The sequence below is a fragment of the Delphinus delphis genome, chromosome 2, assembly GCF_949987515.2.
Source record: "Delphinus delphis chromosome 2, mDelDel1.2, whole genome shotgun sequence".
Taxonomy (NCBI): Eukaryota; Metazoa; Chordata; class Mammalia; order Artiodactyla; family Delphinidae; genus Delphinus; species Delphinus delphis.
This window is the reverse complement of record NC_082684.1, coordinates 153,029,071-153,052,826: the sequence shown is the minus strand read 5'-3', so window position 1 is coordinate 153,052,826 and position 23,756 is coordinate 153,029,071. Positions and strand designations below refer to the sequence as shown.

The 23,756-nt window shown below is 42.3% G+C and overlaps 1 protein-coding gene across 2 annotated transcripts in view; it reads left to right on the top strand.

Annotated features, from left to right (window-relative positions):
- Positions 1-9,528: 9,528 nt before the first annotated feature.
- Positions 9,529-23,756, top strand: part of GDI2 (GDP dissociation inhibitor 2) — a 44,102-nt gene continuing 29,874 nt past the window's right edge. The window contains exons 1-2 of one of the 2 annotated variants that reach the window (XM_060005992.1): positions 9,529-9,806; positions 20,629-20,736. In XM_060005992.1, the coding sequence (XP_059861975.1) occupies positions 9,762-9,806; positions 20,629-20,736 (153 nt within the window). In that variant the 5' untranslated portion in view covers positions 9,529-9,761. Of the gene's footprint in view, positions 9,807-20,607; positions 20,737-23,756 lie in introns of both variants that reach the window. The other variant, XM_060005993.1, reaches the window with a different exon arrangement.

Here is a 23,756-nt window from a genome sequence, read left to right as displayed (position 1 = left end):
TGCCGGGATGCAGGGCCGCTGGTCACCTGGAACCAGCGGTGCTGGGGGGGAGGGGAGAGGGGCCCACGCCACGTCTCCCACCCGCCATGTCATCACCAGGGAGATAGTCACTCTCCCTGCATCGCAGTTTTCTCACCTGACAAGCGCCATTTGGATTCCTTTTATTTTCTTAAGTGAAAATGCTATATTTTATTTTTCTTAAAATGAGAATCTATCCCAAAGCGTTTTAAAACTCTCTATTTATTATGATTATTATTTTGTTCCTACACTTTTTTTTTTTTTTTTTTGCGTTACGCGGGCCTCTCACCGTTATGGCCTCTCCCGTTGCGGAACACAGGCTCCGGACGCGCAGGCTCAGCGGCCATGGCTCACGGGCCCAGCCGCTCCGCGGCATGTGGGATCCTCCCAGGCCGGGGCACGAACCCGTGTCCCCTGCATCGGCAGGCGGACCCTCAACCACTGCGCCACCAGGGAAGCCCCTACACTTTATTTTTTAGAGTGGTTTCAGGTTCACAGCAAAACTGAGTGGAAGGTGCAGAGATTTCCCATGTACCTCCTGCTTCCCCCACTATGAGTACCGGGCCCGGCGAATCCCATTTGTTCAGCTGTGAAGTGTTTTTTCTCTGTGTGTCTAGTGCGTCAGAATCAGGACCTTGCTGACTCAACCGCCTGCCTTTGTTGGGGCGGGGGGAGAAGGAGGGATCCAGGAACCCACTGCTCCTTGTCTGCACCTCCAGCCAGTTCTGTTTTCACCCCTGTGCATGGCCTGGCCTTTGAGGTTCCCCCTAACTTCTGTTTTTCTGGGGTCTTCTAGCTTGAATGCGTTTGCTTCTTAATGCCTTACCTCTGTGCAGGCTCTGAAGTTTTGGCTTCCTCTGGTCTGTTAAGTCAGTTAGATTTGACCATCTGCTTTCGATCTTTCAAAAATTCCATCAGCTTCTCTCAACGGCTGATCTCCTTTTCTATTCTCTTTGAACTCACGGGTTTATATCCTTTTTTATTCCCTTATTGCCATTTTAGCAGACTTTGAGGAAGGAGTCAGATTAAAGGCATGTGTTCAGTCTGTGAAACATCATATCATGTTCCTTCTTTTATTTTATTATTGTGCCCCCCCTGCCTCCACTCCCCTGTAACAGAGAAGAACAAACCTGACTCCATATTGGATCTGTTCCTGTAGCTCTAACTTTTGGGCTCTGTTGCCTGTGCTTAGTCATGCTGGCTCTGCACCTTTTGTAAAAGAATGTTGCCTGTAGCCTGAAATTTATGGGGTAGCCCATTCTCAAGGCTTTGACTTTTAAAGGTATAACACTTTTCCTTTCATGTAGAGATAAAAGGTTGCAGAACAGAGAATAACAGTTGTCTTGGTGGAGGTTTATAGGAACATTGTGACCAGACCTACATGGACAGCTGCAAGAACAAAGGGTTCTGGCACCAAGAGGTTTGCAGCAACCAGTCACCTCCCCTCCCCTTTTAGCATTAAAGAAGTCCGAACGAATTCTAACTCGGGTAAGATGGTCTTTGGGACACGAGTCCACCATCTTCTCTGTCAGCTGGCTTTCCAAATAAAGTTGCTATTCCTTCCCCCAAAACCTCGTCCCTCGATTTTTGGGCTTGTTGTGTGGCAAGAAGTACGAGCTTGGACGCGATGACATCCCATACGTGCACCTGCTCTCTAATGAGTGCCATTGCAATTCAACTTAACATAAGTATTTAAACATAAGTATATTTTGAACAATGTATAAGATGCATGTGATTTACAGTTTTACAATAATGGCATTGTGCTGGGAATCCCATTTTGTTTTCAGCCTCCCTCACTTGGCTACATTGTAGATTAATCCTTCTGATTGCTGCAGGAAGGTTACCTCCAACTCTTTGCTGCTACATGTTGGTATCCGATGAACATTTTAACACATCTTCTTACACACCAGAAAACTGATTTTTGATACGTACCCAGGAGTAGGGAGATGGGATATAGGGTGTACGCATGTTAAATTTATTAAATACTGCCGATTTCTCTCCTAAATGGCTATGGCAGTGAGAACTCCTTAGAGCCCTTACATCCTCATTGTGGCTCTCCCGAAAGAGGGTATAAAAGGCAGCACTTCAACTTATATGACCTTGGAACTCTCTCCAGGAAAAGCATCTTGAGCGCACTGGGAGATGCTGATGTAGATTACAAGGGACTGGAGGAGCAGCACACTGTTTGGGGAGGTGGGAAGAGATTAGTAGCTGTAAACCTAGCTCATTTTGTTTTTGTTGTTTTTTTTTTTTTGGCTGCGTTGGGTCTTCGTTGCTGCATGCGGGCTTTCTCTAGTTGCGGAAAGCAGAATATCTGTCCATCCCTCCCACAGGGGTGGACTCCTGGCAGCCATATTTCTGCCACGTGACCCTATGCCCTGGCTATAGTTAATTGGGTCGAATTGGACACAGACTCGAGCTGGGCCAATCCGATTCTCTCTTCTGGAAATTTGATGCTGAATTATGAAACACTAGATAGTCTGGTTTAGAGGTTCTCACCCACATTAATTTTTGAACCCCCCGGGGGGACACTGACAATATCTGGAGACATTTTGATTGTCACAGCTGGGATGGGGGTTGGGGGATGCTGGCATCCAGTGGGTAGAGGCCAGGGATGCTGCTAAACACACTGCAACGCACAGGATTGTCCCCATCACAAATTACCTGCCTAAGTGTCGGCAGTGTGTGGCTGAGAAATCTTGCTCCAGGTGAGCCCCTGAACAGGCATCGGGTAACTCAGGTGAGTGGGGCTGCCCACCGCCATCTCCCGTCTTCATCCAAGGGAAGCAGAGTGGACCCACAGGGAGAGGACAGCGGAGAAGCCAGACAGAGGGCAGCTGAGCTCAGAGACAGTCTTCCAGTTCCTGATTCCCATTCCTTCCAGACCCCTGACTACATTTTTGCCCCTTTATCCTTCTAACATATTCTCCTTTTATTCTTAAGGTAGATCGACATGGTTTTTGTTATTTGAAACCAAAGTAACTTAAGTTAATACAAGAAACATTCAAGTGAATGTTTTTTTTAAAAACAAATTTATTTATTTTTGGCTGTGTTGGGTCTTCGTTGCTGCGTGTGGGCTTTCTCTAGTTGCGGTGAGCAGAGGCTACTCTTCGTTGCGGTGCACAGGCTTCTCATCACGGTGGTTTCTCTTGTTGTGGAGCACGGGCTCTAGGTCCATGGGCTTCAGTAGTTGTGGCACATGGGCTTCAGTAGTTGTGGCTCGCAGGCTCTAGAGCGCAGGCTCAGGAGTTGTGGCACACGGGCTTAGTTGCTCCGCGGCACGTGGGATCTTCCCGGACCAGGGCTTCAACCCATGTCCCCTGAATTGGCAGGCAGATTCTTAACCACTGCGCCATCAGGGAAGTCCCCAAGTGAATGGTTTTAAAGTGACTTAAGCAACATTAAGGCTTGGGCAGCTTAGAGAACTGTCTAGTCTTTCAGGATGGAACAAATATGTGAAATGAAATAGTTAATTGTCATTACTTCTTCATCCCACGAGGTCTCTACACTTAGGTGCTAGAGTGAGCTGAATCTTCCTGAAGGGCAAAGGGGTCTAGAACATGCCTGCCCTGTGCCTGTGATTCTTCTGGGAATCAGGACACCCGGCTTACCTGTCCTGCCACCACACCTGAGCCCCACCCAGTTCCACCAACTACCAGTCCACATACAAAGCATCTCTGCAGAGCGGCTAATAATTACACTTGCTAATGATTTCTATTTTGCATATTATTTTGTATTTCCATGTACATTATCAGTCTTGGTACTGATTTTACTTCTCTATATACAAGAATTCAATAAAAGTGATGGAGGCTAAGACACTGAAGTGGTCTTTGATACTCAGTTTCTTCCTGGCAATTACATTTTTCTTTACATTTTAGGAATATTGTGAGTTCATTCCGTTATCCATACATACAGTTTCTTAAACATTTAGGAGTCGTTGACCCCTTGGGGAATCTGATGGTGGATCCTCTCTCTGGAAAAATTCACATAAGCACTATATTTTGCATACAAATCTGAGGGCTCACAGACCATTGAGAGGCCATCACAATTATCCCCCAGATTCTGAGCCTTGCATTAAATATTTATTTACTGCCTACTATGATTTAGGTGCTAAGGAACAAAAGGATGAAAAGGGAGCGTTCTACCCTTGAGAGGAATACAACTTAGTAAGACTACAGAGCAGTAAACACTCAGGTGACAAGTGTCAAGAGAGGGTTGGTAGAACCCTGTAGCCCAGAATAGAGGAGTTTAATCCCGACTGGGCATTAAGAAAGGATTCCTGGAACAGGTGACATCTGCACTGAGAATTCTAACAAGCAGGAGAAAGCAAGGTCAAGTAGAAGGAGAAGGAAAGAACATTTCAGATAGAGGGAAAAGTATGTTCAGAAGGGAAAGAGGGGAATTCCCTAGCCGTCCAGTGGTTAAGACTCCACGCTTCCACTGCAGGGGACGCGGGTGAGATCCCTGGTTGGGGAATTAAGACCCTGCATGCCACATGGCACGGTGCCGCCAAACAAACAAAAAACAGAAGGGAAAGAGCCTGGTGAGTTCACGGAACGCAAAAGCATTTAGCTCTCTGATCAGCTGTCTGGTGGCTCCCGGCTCCATGCCTGCTTTTCTCTATGTTGCAGGAGGCTGAGTCAGCAGAGTACACCAACCAGATCCCTCTGCCAACTCGCTTCTGCTGCTTCTGGGGAGGTGCTGCCGAGGGGAAGCGCTGGTAGGAGACTGGAGGCAGGAGGGAGGGAGGAGCCATGTTCCCTGCCCTTGTAGCATCTGGGGGAGGGGGCAGCAGTAGCATCAGTGAGTGGGGGGCACTCCTGGGTTCCTGGGGCAGTGGTGGCAAAGTGGCCCTGTAGCAGCAGTACCAGCAGTGGGTCAGCCTGAGCAGCCCAGCAATCATGAGCGTTGGGTAACACACTCCCCTTCTGCTCCAGCCTAGTACCCAGGCACTACCTCACTTCTGGGTCACCTTTTTTGCCCCTCCAGCCCTTACAAATTTTGAAACCAATTCCATATATTTTACTGCCTTTGTTTAAAATACCTAGAGTGGCTCTGATTTTGTGACTGGAAACTAACAAATACAGCAATGGATCAGAAAATACGGTGGAGGAGGGCTGGGGTGAGGATTTGGTTGATTAGGTAATTGAGGCAGATCATTCAGGCTCCTCTTAGGAAATGACCAGGTGTTTGAACTTTATGCTAAGAGCAATGGAGACCCATGAAAGACTTTAAAGTCATGGTCAACTCAGTCACTTTCTATGAAGATCATTTGGGCTATAATATAGAGACCACTAAATGGAAGGAAGCTTTTGCAATGATCTAGGAGAGAATTTGATGGTGGCCGGTACTAGGGTAGTGGCCGTGAGGATGAAGAGAAGGGACTGGAAGGCTTTTTATGAGGTGGAATGGCCAGAACATAATGGGGCATTGTGGCCAGTTAAAGGCGGCTACAGATTCATTGGCACTGTTTCCACTGATAGCTGGGTTCTATAGCTCCTCCTTTTGAACTTGGGTGTGCTCTGTAACTGCTTTGACAAAAGAATATGGCACAAGGGACACTGTGGCAGGTTCTGGGCCTTAAGAGGCCTGCAGCTTCTATTTCTGATTTCTTGCTTCTTGGAATCTCTACTAGTGGAACACAACTGCCATACTTTGAGAAGTATAGCCAAATGGAGAAGTCACACATATATAGCTGCTCTGGTTGACAGCCCCAGCTAAGCTCCCAGCCGACAGTGGCAACAACTGTCAGCCATGTGGGTGCCATGTTGGACGTCCAGATCACTAGAGCCTTCAGATGACCCCAGCCCCAGCCCCAGGCCCAAGCAATTCCCATGCGTCTGAGCCCATTCAACCCACAGAACCATAAGAGGTAATAGTACACTGTTGTTTTAAGCCACTACATTTGTTGGTTTGTTTGTTTTAAAGCCACTAAGTTTTAGGGTGGTTTGTTACATAGCAAAAGAAAACAGGAATATATGTGGAAGGAGAGAAAGAAGACAGAATCAGGATGATACCTAGAATTCCGGTTTGGGCCCAGGGTGGAGCCAGTCACTGCTGAGATGGAGACCACAGACAGATGAAGAGTTTGGGGGTCGGGATGGGGGAGTAAATGATCTATCATAAACTAGAAAATATATATTTTTGGAAATTCATTAAAATTTTTTCTAGATCCTATCATGTTTTATCTTCAGCATCAGCCATCCTGATTTTAAACAGATTTATGTTTCGCCAATTCCTACCTTTAAGACCCTCTAAAATATGAACTTTAGTATCTTCTGCTATAAGAAAAGCTGTGCTTTTCAAAAGTACCAAGAGGAGCTGGTACCTATTTCATCACAGTTAGTCCTTGTAGATCTAGGGATCAACTTCCAGGTCTCTTATTCGTTCGTCAGATATTTACTCATCACCTGCCAGGGACTCAGCAGGACTCAGGGAGTTTACATTCTGATCCACAGGCAGACAAAAAACAAGCAAATGATCACCAATTTCTTTTAAAAAAAGGAATGAAAGAAGTAAGCAGGGGGCTGATGGAGAATAAAAGTTGAGGGGAACCCACTTTACATAAAGTGGTCAGGGAAGATTTTTAAGCTGAAACTTAAGGAAGTGGAGAGAACTAGCTGTGAGAAGAGGTGCAGGAGGGGAAGTGAGGGTCGGTAGCCACAGGACTGCCAAGAGTGCAAGGCCCTCGGTTGGTTAAATGCTCCACCAGATTCTAGGAACTGAAAGACTAGTGTGTTTGGAGTGTAGTGAGACAGAAGTATGGCAGGATGGAGCGGGAGAGGGAGAAGAGGCAGATTAAACAATACCTTTTAGGCCCTATTCAAGAATTTGCATTTTACTCGAAGTGCAAAACACAGGCAGAAAGAAGCATGAACATGCTCTGATTCAAGTTTTAAGAAGATAATGGTCAGATCACCCAGGAGGGGGAATACTGGTTGAGAAACTTGTGGTTTTGGACAGAGAAAGACAGCCTGGACTAAGAAGGTTCACTCTAATTTTCTTTTCCTTGGACTCTGTCTCTTCCTTTGTGAAGTGCAGGCAGAGAAACAGATCAGCAAACAATTATTCCCCAGTGCCAAGTATAAATAAGACTGTCTCTGGACTCCTCTTGCTTTGTGTAAAGATTTGAAACATTTTCAAGGTTGATGGTGTTTTCTACTCCTTTCCACCAACCTACTTCCCCCAACCTAAGGTTTCACACTCTATCAGGAACTGCCATCTGTGGCCTTTGATACACTGAAACAATTAGTGGCTTTTAAGCCACTGCACCATAAACAGTATTTGTTGTCTGCCAAGTTTGTTGGCAACTGGAGTAGGTGGGGTGGAATCTGGATGGACTCAATCTGTTGAAGATTAGTTTTTTTTTTTTTTTTGTCCTTCTGCAGGGCCATAGGATTTATCTGCCAACAAAACTAAACTTGAGTGTAACGGATCAGACTGAGGAGCCTTATTAACCTTAAATTCTATTCTCTTATCTAATACCTTTAAGTTTTTCAGTAACTCCATGTGGGTATTGATGAACTATCCTTCACTTAAGACATGGCAACGTAATTCAGCTGATATGCTAAAAAGCTTCTTCAACATTCAGAGGCTGATGGCAATATGTGAAAAAGGTTCTAGTTAAAAAAAAAATGAGTCAATATTTTCGGTCAGTTTAAAAACATAGGTAACATTATAAAAGCAGCCCCAGAGAGATCCCTTGTCCCTTCCGCCACATAAGGACACAGTGAAAAGACAGGGTGAACCAGGCAACTGGTCCTCACCAGACACAACTTGACCCTGTACTTCCTAGACTCCAGAACTGTAAGAAATAAATTCCTGTTGTTTGTAAACATGTTAGATACACATGACACCTGACTACTTAGAGAGTAACAGCAGGACTTTCTTAAGGCATCATCTGTTTAGCTAAAGAAAAGTCAGTTACACTGTTACACAATCTGTTCAGTAGTCTAGTAACTTTGCACTTGATTTTTGTCTACTTGTAAAAATTCATTTGGTCACTAATGTATACAGATCCAATTAAGATTGAATATAGGGACTTCCTTGGTGGCCCAGTGGTTGGGACTTCACCTTCTAACTAGGGGGTACAATCCCTGGTGAGGGAGCTAAGATCCCGCATGCCTCCTGGCTAAAAACCCAAAACATAAAACAGAAGCAATACTGTAACAAATTCAATACTCTAAAAATGGTCCACATCAAAAACATCTTAAAAAAAATTGTAAATTTAAGCAGCTTTCTTCTCCCTCCCCCTCACCCCCCCAAAAAAGTCCATCTTCCAATATAATATACCTTCTTAACCTCTAGTTAGGGGTGAAGAAACATTGTAAAAAATTGTTACATTCTTTCCTGAATCAGTGATTTAAACATGAAGGAAGGCAGATCTGTCTACCAAGATTTACTTTATGCTATCATGCTATTCATAGTAGCACTTATCCAGCTATGTTTGAGAGTAAATCTTGAAAGAAATACCAACTCTTGTCTGCTGAGTATGCAGACCTGTCACAGGCTGAAAACACAGGTTGTCAAGGCCTTTAGGAAAATTACCTTTATAGAAGGCCTGTATAGGGTCTACTCTCTGGTTGAGAACACAAGCCACTGCTTACACCTCACCCAGAGCTGGAGATGCCAAATAGAATCCTAAAAAAAGGTGTGTGTGTGTTTGGAGGGCCGGGCGGTCAGTGGTAGAGGGAGTGGAAGGCAAACAGGGACTCTTTCCTGCTACACTCATGGCGTAAACCGATGCACATACTGGTCAGTTATTTTTACAGCTGGTTTAAGTTATAGCCCTCAGTAGGCTCAGACCTGCTTCCAATCTAATCTGGCCTTCCCCTTTATGCGAAGGGTAACTTTTTAAAAGGAAGATTTTTTGTTCGTTTTTCGTTTTTTAAAATTCTTCTAAATTTCGTAAGGCTGCACAAGGGGCAATGCATCAAGCAAGGACGACATAGGGCGGGAAGTAAGAGAAAACAGTGATTTCTGAATTCCTTAAAATATGTTGGGTCCTTTTTCCTTCAGGAAAGGGAGGCAGGATAGAAAGAAAAGCAAGAGAAGTTGCAAAAGACCAGCCTAGGCGCGCCGTAGGTGCGCAGGGGGCTGAGCCCCAGCCAGGGTCAGGTCACATGGCGTCAGCTCCGGGTCTGCGGGGCCCGGGGCGGCCGCTCGCTGTCCTGGCCCAAAGTCCAAGGGCGGCGGCAAGGCTCCCGCTGGGCGGCGGGAGTAACGAACTGGACAGCTGCCTCCCGGCCGCAAGCACGCTTCCGCCCCAGCCCTCGGAGGCCAGGGCGCGACCGCCTCCGCTCCCAACCACGGCAGCAGTCCGCCGCGTGGAGAGCCGGATTCCGCAAGGGGCACGACCCGCCCTCTTCTCGCGAGAGGTAGGAAAAGAGGAAGGTTGGGCTGGCGATGGGGATCTAGCCAATGAGCGAGCGGGAAGGGCGTGATCGACGGCCTCCTCTGAGCCCCGCCCCGGCTGCAGAGGCCCCAGTCGCCGCCCGCCTCTCCTTCCCTCCCTTCTTGCACTCCCTTCCCTCCCCGCCCCGCTCTTCTCTTTCCGTCTGAGGTGGTGGCCGGCTCCCTCCTCGCCAGCTCCGTTTTCCCTCTGCTCCCGCTTCCCTTTTCCCTTGTGCCCGGGCCCGGCCTGAGCGCTTCCTCCGCCTCCTCAGGGTGGCCGCCTAGCTCCCGACCCCTAGAGTACTGCGCCTTTTCTTTTCTCTGGTCTTCCGTCCGCGCCCGGCCCCGCCATGAATGAGGAGTACGACGTGATAGTGCTGGGCACCGGCCTGACGGTGAGGCCCGGCGGGGAGGGGCGGGGGTCCCGGGGCCGGGGGCCGGGGTTCAGGGTCGGGAGAGGGCTGGCCGCACGCCTTGCTCAGCCCCCTTTTCCCCATCCCCGCGGGCCGCGCCGCGCCTCGCCTCCGAGGGTCTCCGGGTGGGGCCGGTTTCCGCCGCGGTCTCGGGCCGCGCTCTGGAGCGGAGGCGGGTCGGGCCTGCGGCGGGGCCTGCGGGCCGGGCGGCGCATCGGGACGGGGAGGAGACACCGGGGGATGGAAAGCCCGGTCCGGCAGGTGCCTGGGCGGGTTGTGACGGCCGAGTAAGAGTAGGTGGGAAACGAGAGTCCGCTCTGCTGCAGCAGAGGCCGGAAAAGCCCGGATTGGTGTATTGATGCGTCTTCCTTACGGGTTGATGGCCTCTCGCGATTGGAAACAGAAAAGCAGCCGGCGGAGTGGGGGAGGGTGGAGGCCAATCACAGTGGCATTTCCTACTTAGACTTCAGCCTCTACTACTAGTCGGTGTCGGTGACGAGTCACTGGATAATCACTGTTTGGTAGGTAATTAAGTTCAATGAACTTACATTTTTGGAGAAAATTAGATTTCATCCTCCTGCCCCACTCCAGGTGAGAAGCATTATCCTTTTCTTTTAACCACCCTCCCATCCCACTTGAGCAACTGTAGAATGGAAATGAGTTTTCTCAAAATTTGTCTAGTCCATTCTCACCTGGCCTTTGCCATCTTTTACTTTTGTGTGATCTGTCCTTGCCTACATTGTCTCTTCTGGAGGCTTTCCCCTGAGAAAGAGGTTGGTGATAGGGTGCTAGAGGCCAGGTTCTCTATTACTGCATGGTGTGCGTAATACCATGGTAAATTTATTTTCCTGGCTGTCTGCTTAGAGAACTTTAGATAATATTCTGCAAATAATACAGGCAGATGTTTTACTTCTTTTTGTGCTTTTAAAGGAAAATGAAGACTATTCATCTTGCAAAAGAATTCCATTTGAAGAGAGGACCATTTCCGTTATCAAAAGTTTTTTGGAAATTTGAAATTCTGACATTGGACTGCTTTGTTTTAAAAGATGAATACTGATTTTGATCTTGCGTATCCCATATAAACTGATCTCAAAGTCCGGAGTCATTTAATGTAAACCACTACGAATTTGTTGAAATGCATTGTAATCTCTCAAGATGGAATTAACATTTCTTTCAGCTAACACTCCAGAGTAACTATTTTAGATTTCTCTGGACAAGAGAAAACTGTCAAACTTGCATTTGGCCAGTTTTTTAGGAAAAGATTGTTGGGAACTAGAATGGCACTTTTCTGGCATGTCATTTTTCTATTTATGGTGATTTATGGTGATTGTTGGATAATACTCATTTCTGAATGCTTCATTATGTTTCAGCAGTCCAGAAAAAGAAATGGGACTGGCTAGGAAATAGTACCGAATAGATGAGATTGTTTACCTAGAAAGCTATTTAGTCATTTTGAATGTGAGGTATTGGGTTGAATTTCTTTTTTGATGGTGAGTTGGAAGACTGTTGGATGCCTAAATGAATAGCCTACCCACTGCAGGGTGTTTTTTTTTCATTTTCTAAGTGCTTAATTGGGATTCTGAGCTGAGCTTATTAGTTTGTGGTGGATTTTGCCCACTGGAATGGGCACTGTTGTTGCCAGCATATTGTAAGAGCTAGTTAGTTCCACTGTTTTTCTACGGTTATTGCTGGTCTTTCAGATTTGCTCTTGATTAGGGCAGTTAAACACGGACAAATAAGTGCAAATCCTTTCTCATGCAGGTTTCTATATGCCTAATTCGGAAGTATCACTTTGTCTCAAAGAGGGCACAGTCTTATTGCATAAGAACCAAGTTAAGATAATGCACCTTATTTAAATTTTCATTTGGATCAATTGTGACCGTTTTGGTGAATGATAGATGCATACTTAACTAGTAATCAGATACATTTCTGCTGTCATTTATTATTTTATTTATTTTTGGCTGCATTGGGTCTTCGTTGCTGCACGCCGGCTTTCTCTAATTGTGGCGGGGCGGGGCTACTCTTCCTTGCGGCACACGGGCTTCAGTAGTTGTGGCACGTGGGCTTCAGTAGGTGTGGCTCGCGGGCTCTAGAGCGCAGGCTCAGTAGTTGTGGCGCACGGGCTTAGTTGCTCCGCGGCATGTGGGGTCTTTCCGGACCAGGGCTCAAACCCGTGTCCCTTGCGTTGGCAGGTGGATTCTTAACCATTGCGCTACCACGGAAGTCCCGGGATGATTTTTTTTTTTTTTTTTCTGGACGCGGGCCTCTCACTGTTGTGGCCTCTCCCGTTGCGGAGCACAGGCTCCGGACGCGCAGACTCAGCGGCCATGGCTCACGGGCCCAGCCGCTCCGCGGCATGTGGGATCTTCCCGGACCGGGGCACGAACCCGTGTCCCCTGCATCGGCAGGCGGACTCTCAACCACTGCGCCACCAGGGAAGCCCCCCGGGATGATTTTGATAGTGATAAAATCTTATACCCTCATTTTTAGTGATACAGGGACTTTGATTACTTAAATGAAGAGATCACCAAAGTTAAAAAGCCTCAAATTATAATTAACTTTGAGTAATTGGTGTGAACATACCATTTACTTTTCTTAATTTTTGATTTATAAATATTTAGTGCCTGAGATTTAAGAACCTAAAAACAGGTGTGTGCTATCAGTTGTGGGTAGCAAATACTGCATGATGCCTGTGTGACAGTGCATTTTTTAGTGCGATTAACTTGTTACTTTTAATATAAAGTGTAAGGAAGTGTTGGGGTTTCTCTGTGTTGCCTAATGTTGTCACTGTTTTGTATCGATTGTTACATCTAAAATAAGGTCATAATAGTGCACAAATATTGATAGTAACTTTGATAAAGAAGGCATAAAACAATTTAGTGTAAACTAGAGCAAAATCTTCATTCTGTCTAGGAGAAATGGAATATTTCATATAATTGAGTTCTTTAAGGAAGTGAGGGCTATCCCTTTAAACCATAACTTTTAGATAAAAACCTTTCAAATGGTATCACAACTTCTTTAACAGACTAAGGAACATAGTTAATGTACTGATAACAAAGATTTCACATCAGGAGGATTAATTACTGTTATGCTATAACATAATGAAGCCATTGAGACCTAGGGAGCTTTGTAGGAACTTTGGCCTCCTTACTAAGTCCTCTTAGACTGCTCAGCTTTGGGAGTTAGTTCTACCGTCTACTTTTCATTTTTTCCTCTTTGCTTACTTTGGTTAGGCTGGTGACTGTCGACAGCCTCTGACCACTTAATTTGCTGTTTCTGATTGACTTTGGGCTTGGCAATAAATTCATGAGTCTTCTTAGAAATAGTAATAAATAATAAAATAAGGGTAACTAGCTCCACAGCTGCTTGTGCTTCCGAGCAGTATTTTGTTTTGTTTTGTGCTGCATGGTAATTTTCGTAAGGAGTTTTGAATCGAAAAGGACACTTTAGTGATATCTAACCAGATTATTCTCAGCAGTATTTGTTTAAAACATTGTTTTATATCCCAGCCATACTTTTCCTCCTTTCTCTTTATTAAAATTTTGCGACTTCAAAGAGGAGTTTTTGTACCGCATTTAAAAATCTTGAATTGCCTTTTATATTTACTCCTTGACAATCCTTGCCATTGCTATTTGAGTTCTATGGACAAACAACTTTCTGTCCACTGCAGTAGTGATCATAGGACCAATGTGTTCAAATGTCTTATTTTTGGAAGGTATAAATACTGTGTAGGCAGTTTGTATTTTAAATCAGCCTTAAGCATACTGGTCCAGTAGAGTAGAAGTAAAATCAGACATATTTCAGCATTTCGAGGTAGTAGTGAGACATTTGGTTGTGAAGACCGCTAGGTAAACGTTTGGCTCGCATACGTGATACCCTGCAGTTACCCTTATGTCCCCTCTCACAGTACCTGATTAAAGACTTACTGGAGTAATGGCCTACTCAGTTTCAGTTACCTGTGACTGTTGTGCTCGATTATGGGCAATAAAAAGGCAAACACACCTGTCTGTGAGTAGCTTCTTCTCATGTGGGGGTAACTATAATATGAGTTAATGTGAGAAAGTACTAAGTGCCATAAGGGAATTCACACATGTGGGAATTCAGATAGGGGAATCAGAAAAACCTGCATAAAGAAGGAGTTATTGAAGTTGGCTTTTAAAAATAATTGATAAGCAGGGTAGGGGGAAGGGGGTATTAGATGAAGGTAATCAAAAGGAACAAACTTAAGCTATAAGATAAGTACTAGGGATGTAATGTACAACATGATAAAGATAATGAACACTGCTGTATGTTATGAATGAAAGTTAAGAGCGTAAATCACAAGGAAAAATGTATTTTTTCCATTTCTTTAATGTTGTATCTATGTGAGATGATGGATGTTAACTAAACCTATGGTAATCATTTCATGTTGTATGTAAATCAAATCATTATGCTGTACACCTTAAGTCTTTACCGTGCTGTATGTCAATTATATCTCAATAAAACTGAAAAAGTTTAAAAAAATATTGGTAAGTTTTGAACATGAGGAGGAATGATTTTCTAGGCAGAGAGAGCAGTGTAAGTCAGTATTAAGAAAAGGATATATATATTTAGGGGATAGGGAGTTTATTTAGTGTGAAACAGAAGGTATGAAGAGGTGTAATGGAAACAGTGTTGGAAAGAAGGTATATCACCAAGGATGCTGAAGATAGTAGGTTAAGAAGTTTGAATTTTATCTTCTAGGCCAACGAGAGAGGGTTTTGAGCAGGAATGATCTAATTAGAGCCAAATTTCAAGAAAAGTTATCCTTGACAGCTTTTAATGAGATGCATTAGAGGGACAGAGACATTTAAAGAAACACTTATTCTGCTGAAAACTAACTTCCACTTTTATTGTTATTGCTGTAAGACGTATACCACTGAGATTAAATGATTTAAAAGTTTTCTAGCTAATATATTTTCTAGATAAGTATAAAGACACTTTTCTTTAAGATGACTTATTAGGTACCTTGTTTTCCTGATCACATTTTTGTGTGCATTTACTTTGTTTCTTTTTTTTTTTTAAATCACTCCAGAACTTTAAAATGCAGGAGGATTTAGAGTGTTAATAATGTTTAGTTTGGTCACTTGGAAGTTACATCAGAATTTTTTTTTTTTACATCAGAATATTAACGTACTCTGGTTCTATTCTCTTCCAAGCCTGAGTTGCCCTCTAAGTAGGAAGGGGGGTGGGCATTAACTTTTCCAGGATACTGGGATACTATTTTAGTACCAGTGGCCTTCGCAATTGTGTTTAGGTTCGTCACAGTTCGTATTTGGGAACACCATACAGGCTGCTTCACTACGTAAGAGGTACTTCGCCTAGTGTGTTTAGGTGCTGTCCGTTTGAGTTAGTTACTCTGATTATTGCAAACCTAGCGCTATGTGTAGGTGCTGAAGGGAAGTGAGCCTCAGTATCACTGATTTGGTCCTTCCTGACCATCACCGCACCCACACATCTGCACAGACTAGAATTTTGCTGCAGCTGAACTTCAAACATTTAGTTTAATCTGGTTACCTCTTTATGTAGGCCAACATGAAGAACCAGTTGGGTGGCAGATGCCATTATCTTAACTTGGATTCTGGGCCTGAGCTCAGTTTGGATGAAAGACCCACCTGAGATTGCCAGGCATCCTATGTGCATCATTAATGCATGCATGCATGCATGCATTTGTTCACTTATTCATGCTGAGCACCTAATATGCTCTAAGCACTAAAAATAAAAAATAAATAAGGCATAATAGCAAACAAAACACCAAAAAAACTTGGATTCTGAAGATGGTTTTACAGTTTTAGTTATTTTGGTTGTGAGTCTGTATATTCTTATCCTGTTAGGTCAGTTGTGGGTGAGCTTGAAATTAAGTGTGGAGCACTCTCATCTGTTAGTTTTAAAACTAATGTGTTCGTTAATATTCATTCATATATGTTTCCTGGTAAAAGTTATCAGTATTCTTGACATAGATGATGGATGGTCCAGGTTGTCTAGTGTGAAAAAAGGAAATTCACTTAGAGTATTTTCTCTGACTTTGATGTGCTTTGCTTTTTATTCTGTATTCACCAGATAGTAGTAGATTTTAATTTTGAGTTGTTAATTTGGGAAGATACTAAAATTTTGGGATCATTAATATATACCCTATACTCAGATGTGATTGGTTTTATCAGTGAATTAATGACTTCATCCCATGTTGTAAAGTAAAATTTAAAATATTACATTTGTGCTTCTATGTATTCTCTTGGCATTGTAAAAGCAGTCTTTTATAGATGGGTTTAGAAGAATCAGTGAACCTGCAAATTATTAATTAGCTTTTAATATATTTGCTCCAAGTGATGCCTTTAAAGGTAGTTAGTATCAGCTCTTTGGACTGCTGAATCTTTATATTCCTGGGTCCTTTATTAGGCCTCAGCCTTCAGTGCTTCCTTTGGAGCCATGGTCCAGTGAGTGGGTCATGCTTATTTGCAGTGAAGTATGAAAAGTTATATATAGAAGCTGTGCAACACTCAAAGTTGCTTGCTGTGATTTTGCTTCCAAAAGTTGAACAGTGAAGTCTACTTTTTGTCAACTGGAAATGTGACTATTTGGTTTTCCTTTGTTTATGTCATAATCTGTTTTTGAGATTGTAAATATTATTCTACTTTCATATAATATATTGAATCATATGTTAGTACTTCTTTAGATTTTTTTTTTTAAGCAAGTGATTTGCTTTTGATAATATTGGAGTTAATTTTTACAGTTAAAATACTTTCGGTTCTGTTTATCAAGACCTCATTAAGAAAGTTAAAAGTCAAGCTGTGGAATGGATGAAGATATTTTCAATATATATATAACCAATAAAGCACTTTTAAATATCTAGAATATATAAGGAATTTTTATATAGTAGTAAAAAAAAGAAAGCCCACTTTAAAAATGGGCAAATAATATGAATAGGCACTTATCAAAAGAAGGTACTACAATTATCAGTAAACTGTGAAAAAGTGCTCAGTCTCATTATTTGTCAGGCAATGTAAATTAAACCACATCCTAACTAGAATGACTAAAATTAAAAGGCCAGAACAAAATGTTGGGCAAGGATTTGAAACAACAGGAACTTTCATATACTGCTGACACAGCTTATGAAATTGGTACAACCATTTTGGAAAGCTGTTTGGCAGTATCTGTACTCTCCTTGATGTCTATCCAACAAGTGCATACATAAAAGACACATTGAGAATGTTTATAGAGCATTATTTGTAACAGCCCCAAACTGGAAACGATCCCAATGTCCACCTGTAATAGAATGGACAAATAAGTTGTGGAATATCTGTGTGGAGTATTCATTCAAAAGACTCCTATGGCTTTGTTACCCGCAGCGTGGTCCATGAATCAACTGCTTCTGCAACACCTGAGAACTTACTAGAGGTGCAGATGGTTATACCCCTCACCCCAGATACGCTGAATCAAAATCTAGTTTCCCAGGTGTTTAATAAAGTTTGAGCAGCACTGCTTTACTAGTGGTTCTTGAAACTGGTCCTGGACCAGCAGTATTCTCACCTGGGAACTGGTGAGAAATGCAGATTCTCAGGCTCCACCGCAGACCTGCTGACTCAGAAGCTCTGGGGGTGGGGCCCTGCGTTCTGTTTTAGCAAGCTGTCCCGGTGATGTGGATGCAAAGTAAAGTTTCAGAATCTGCTTAGAATTTACATTTCTAACAAGTTCACAAGGTGATACCAAATCAGGAGCTCTCTTTGAGATCCACTGTTGGTAGGGCTAGGCAAACCTGTAAAAGTCCACAGCTTTTTCAGGCCACTTGGTCTTTGTCACAGCTACAGTTCCAATGTGGTACAGTGAAAACAGCCAACATGTAAATGAATGGGCATGGGTGTTTACTGGTAAAACTTTATTTACAAATATAGCCTGCAGGCTGGATTTGGCTCCTGTACTTTAGAGACCTCTGCCGTATAACAGTAAGAGTAAGAAAGTTTCTATTGCAAACAAAACATGGATGAATCTTGTAAACATATGTTGACCAAAAGGTGTATACAAGAAGTGTATACTACAAGATTCTGTTTATTCAGAGTTCAAAATCTTTCCTCTTAAAAGTCATGAGCGTGGCTGTGGGCTGAGGAGTGGTTATGGCTGGAGGTGGCCTGGAGTGCTCATAATGTTTTTTGATCTAAATAAGAAATGATGCACCCTCTTGGAGTAAAATTTGAACCTGATAGTAACTAATTTAAAATATTTTTAAAATATTAAAATGAATAGTACATTATGGAGGAGAATTTGAGATATGTATGAATTTTTGAAAATAAAGATTTTAGAGTCAGGCTTCTAGGGGGATGAGCTTGTTCTCTGTTGTCTGGAGTCTTGGATAAATTTGAGAAGCACTAGGATTTATAAAGTTACAGAGATTTTCCTTTGTCATTAAAAAAAATAAAGCTCGCATCACCTAAACTCTGGTATAAGGGTTTTGGGTGAATGAATATCCCATCTCTGTGTTTCTTCTCATTAATCCATTAATTGGATTGACTTTCTTGACTGCTCCCCCACCCCATCTTGATTTGGTATGTCTTAGTATATTCACGCTTTGTTTACCTTTTTACTGAGAGTGATGGTTTATAATCCTCTGTTGATTATCAGTTGATTAATGGTTATCCTGGATGCTTCATTTAGGGCTCTAGTTCTCAAACTCTTGATCTCAGGATCTATTTACACTCTTAAAAATTGAGGTCCCTGAAGAGCTTTTGCTTGTAAGAGTATCTGTCAGTATTTATCCTATTAGAAATCAATGCTGAGAAATTAAAAAAATGTTTTTTATTCACTTAAAGATAACGGTGATAAACTCATTACATGTTAACGTGAATAACAGTTTTTTGAAGTATAACTGTTTTCCAAAACAAAAAAATTTATGAGAAGAGTATGGTTGTTTTACATTTTCTGCACATCTCTTTAATATCTAGTTTAAAAGATAGCCGATTCTTATCTGCTTTGGTGTTCAGTCTTCCATAATTTTTGTCATAGCTGAAGTATATGAAGAAAATCAGGCTTTAGACAGATGTGTAGTTGGAAAAAGGAGGAGTATTTTAATAGCCTTTCAGATTGTTGTGGGTATCCTTTTATAATTTACACCTAAACACAAGTGGCAGGGTATTTTTAAAGATTAATTGTAATATGAAATTTGAAACCACATCAGTGAACATTTCTTATTCCGTTACATTAAAATCTGTTAATCTAGCTTGAATTTCTCTTTTAACCTCCTGTATGATTTTGTAACATCATTCATTGGTCACTTGGGAAAGTACTGTTTTACTTAGTAATGCAGGTCTTCTGAATTGTTGACACATTTCATTATGCCATATCAAAAGCTCATATTTGTTAATATCACTGATGTTGTCTGAAAAGTCCTTTAACTATTGGGGATCTGATGTACCCATGGTGGTGGATATAAGTTTTCCAAAATTCAGATTTTCATTCAAAAATTTTTTTCAATACATTTTATTTATTTATTTTTAATATTTGGATGTGTTGGGTCTTCATTGCTGCGCATGGGCCTTCTCTAGTTGTGGCAAGCAGGGGCTACTCTTGCTTGCATCGGCTTCTCATTGCAGTGGCTTCTCTTGTTGCAGAGCACGGGCTCTAGGTGTGTGGGCTTCAGTGGTAGTGGCACATGGGCTCAGTAGTTGCGGCTCGTGGGCTGTAGAGCACAGGCTCAGTAGTTGTGGCACATGGGCTTAGTTGCTCTGTGGCATGTGGGATCTTCCCAGACCAGGGATCGAACCCGTGTCCTCTGCATTGGCAGGCGGATTCTTAACCATTGTGCCACCAGGGAAGTCCCTCATTCAGAATTTTGACTTTTCATTTTTGGCAACAAATACTGTTGGTTATTTTCCTTGACATTCATTTTTGAGAAAATGTCTGCCAAAATCCTAAGTCTGAGCAATCATAGTCTGTCAGTTATTTTTCCACTTAAAAATGATGATCCGTGGGGCTTCCCTGGTGGCGCAGTGGTTAAGAATCCGCCTGCCAATGCAGGGGACACAGATTCAAGTCCTGGTCCGGGAAGATCCCACATACCGCGGAGCAACTAAGCCCGTGAGCTACAACTACTGAGCCCCCGTGCCACAACTACTTAAGCCCGCACGCCTAGAGCCTGTGCTCCGCAACAAGAGAAGCCACCACAATGAGAAGCCCGCGCGCAGCGACAAAGACCCAGTGCAGCCAAAAATAAATAAATAAAAATAAGTATATTAAAAAAAAATGATGATCCATGAAAAAAGTAGCTAGGTCAGCTTACAAATCAGTCACACAAAAGGCTTTCCTTGAGCTAGAATTGCTTTATGTGAACTTCCTGTTTTGCTACACGGGATATTTAAAAGATGGGTGTTCAAGGGTGTTGTTAACAGAGGTGATTTTTAATGCTTCATCAAGGATAGTCTTAAGTGAAACTGGCCTTGTTTTTTTAAACCATGAGTGCCTTGTGGTGAAGAATATAATGACTAGTGCAGCTAGATGCCACCGCCTTAATTTGCTTTATCCACCATTGATCTTCTGCTGTCAGTGCAAGTATAACACAGTGGGAAAAAATGATGTCTTAGTGTTACTATGAAAATAGTTTAAACCTTGGGACTCAGAACACACTTTGAACCCTGGTTGCTTTAGGGCTTTGTCTTTAAAAATTACATCAAATATCGCATATACATAAGTATTAATTAATTACTAAAAGAATGTTTAATGACAGGCTTGTAAAAATTATCTGTTTGAAACATGCAGTAACATTTTCCTTCCTTTGAAGATACTTACGCTTTCCCTGTAGGAATGTATCCTGTCAGGTATAATGTCAGTGAACGGAAAGAAAGTTCTTCACATGGATAGAAACCCATATTATGGAGGAGAGAGTGCATCTATAACACCGCTGGAAGATGTAAGTATTAAAATAAATTAATGTCCCTTTTGTACTTTGAGTCTTTTACTTGTGAATCTCTACTTCTTTATGGATGGTTTTAATTTTGTTTTATTAAATAGATTATCTGTAACATCATAATTTTCAGGAGCGCCTAGTTTGGGGCTTGTAGATATTTAAATTGTGACCTTTGTTGCCATCTGGAGCAGTTATCTATTCCCTCTCGAAGTTAATAGAGTGTAGACTTGACAGGGTGCATGGAGGGTACCTTTTGATGAAGACCTAACATACGCCAGGCACAGTGCCAGTGCTTTCCACATGGTCTTAGTTATCTTCCCAGTCACTCAAAGAGATTTTATCCCCATTTTTTAGATTGCAAAATAGTTTCTGTGGGCTTAAGATCACGGAGACGGGCTGATAACCCAGGTTATATGATTCCAAAGCTTAGTTCCTTTTTCTTTTAATTTATTTTATTGAAGTACAGTTGATTTACAATGTTATGTTAATTTCTGCTGTACAGCAGAGTGATTCAGTTACACATACATATATATATTCTTTTTTAAAATTTATTTTATTTTCATTTATTTTTGGCTGCATTGGGTCTTTGTTGGTGCATGCAGGCTTTCTCTAGTTGTGGTGAGCAGGGGCTACTCTTCGTTGTGGAGCGCGGGTTTCTCATTGTGGTGGCTTCTCTTGTTGCCGAGCACAGGCTCTAGGTGCACAGGCTTCAGTAGTTGTGGCACGCGGGCTCTAGAGCACAGGCTCCGTAGTTGTGGCACGCGGGCTTAGTTGCTCCGCGGCATGTGGGATCTTCCCAGACCAGGTCTTGAACCCGTGTCCCCTGCATTGGCAAGTGGATTCTTAACCACTATGCCACCAGGGAAGCCCTATATATATTCTTTTTCATATTCTTTTCCATTATGGTTTTTCACAGGATATTGAACACAGTTCCCTGTGCCATACAGTACCTTATTGTTTGTCCGCTCTAGTTTGCATCTTCTAATCCCAAAGTCGCACTCCATCTCTCCTCCAGCTTCCCTCCCCCTTGGCAACCACAAGTCTGTTCTCTGAGAGTCTGTTACTGTTTTGTAGATAGATTCATTTGTGTCATATTTTAGATACCACATATAAGTGATATCATATGGTATTTCTTCCTCTTTCTGATTTATTTCACTTAGTATGATAATCTCTAGGTCCATCATGTTGCTGCAAATGGCATTATTTCATTCTTTTTTATGGCTGAGTAGTATTCCATTGTATATATGCACCACATCTTCTTTATCCATTCCTCTGTTGATGGATATTTAGGTGTTTCCGTGTCAAAGCTTAGTTCCTTTTGCTATACTCTGTGCTTCCTACTTCTTTAGAAAATGAGCACATGAAGCATTTCCAAAGTGTGTTTTACTAAGTATATTTATTTCTCTGTGTGGGGTTTGTTCACCATCCACGTGTATGAATCTGAGCTGTACTGTGCTTTATAGGAGATATATAGATATTGTCAGTTACTTTTAAAATAGTGACTTTGATGAAATAAACTTAATGTTTATATCAAAGAGGGTTTTTCTCTATATTCAGGCATATAGGGAAGTTGAAAGAATAATACCAGTGGAATATTTTTTTGCTTCATGTCTGTTTGTGTTATTGGTTTTGAACCATTGAAAGTAATAGACATGATACTTGACCTAAATATTTCAGCATTCATCTGTGAAGAACAACATTCTCCAACATAATCATAATATCATTATCACACTTAAGAAAATTAACCATAATATCCAGACTATATTGAAATCCCCCACTGAACCCAAGAATGTTGTATATTGCTGTGTAGGAGTGGTTTGTTTTTTTTTTAAACTAGTTTAAGCATTGCCTTTTGTGTTGTTTCCCTTTATTCTCTTAATCTACAAAAGTCTCGCCACCTCTTTTTTTTTGGCAAGTCTAGGCCAGTTTATAAGAAGGTATTGTTGGGCACTTCATACTGCATCCCATAAGGAGGCACGGTGCCTGCATCAGCATCACTGTTCATGATGCTCAATTTGATCTGGTTGAGGTGATGACCACTGACCTCTCCATTGTAAATCATCTGTGGAGTGATGCACTGGCGTCATTCCTTCTTCACCTAGTATATTTATTAGCTAGTGTTAAGTAAGATGAGCAAGCTGTCCTGTTTCTTTTTTTTTTTTTTTTTTTTGCGGTGCGCGGGCCTCTCACTGTTGTGGCCTCTCCCGTTGCGGAGCACAGGCTCTAGACGCGCAGGCTCAGCGGCCATGGCTCATGGGCCTAGCTGCTACAAGGCATGTGGGATCTTCCCGGACCGGGGCACGAACCTGTGTCCCCTGCATCGGCAGGCGGACTCTCAACCACTGCGCCACCAGAGAAGCCCCCCTCTTTTTTTAAATTTAATTTTTATTTTATATTGGAGTATAGTTGATTTATAATGTTGTTAGTTTCAGGTGTATAGCTAAGTGATTTAGTTATATATATACATATATCCATTCTTTTTCAGTTTCTTTTCCCATATAGCTTATTATAGAATACTGAGTAGAGTTCCCTGTGCTATATAGTAGGTCCTTGTTGATTATCTATTTTATATATAGTGGTGTGTGTATGTTAATCACAAACTCCTAGATTATCCGTCCCCTGCGTGTTTCTCCTTTGTTAACCATAAGTTTGTTTTCGAAATCTGTGAGTCTGTTTCTGTGTTTTAAGTTCATTTGTATGATTTTTTCTTTAGATTCCACGTGTAAGTGATATCATATGGTATTTGTCTTCCTCTACTGACTTACTTCACTTAGTATGATAATCTCTAGGTCCACCCATGTTGCTGCAAATGGCATTACTTCATTCTGTTTTACGGCTGAGTAATATTCCATTGTATATATGTACGATATCTTCTTTATCCATTCCTCTGCTGATGGACATTTAGGTTGCTTCCATGTCTTGGCTATTGTAAATAGTGCTGCAGTGAACATTGGGGTGCATGTATCTTTTTGAATTGTGGTTTTCTTCACATATATGCCCAGGAGTGGGATTGCTGGATTATA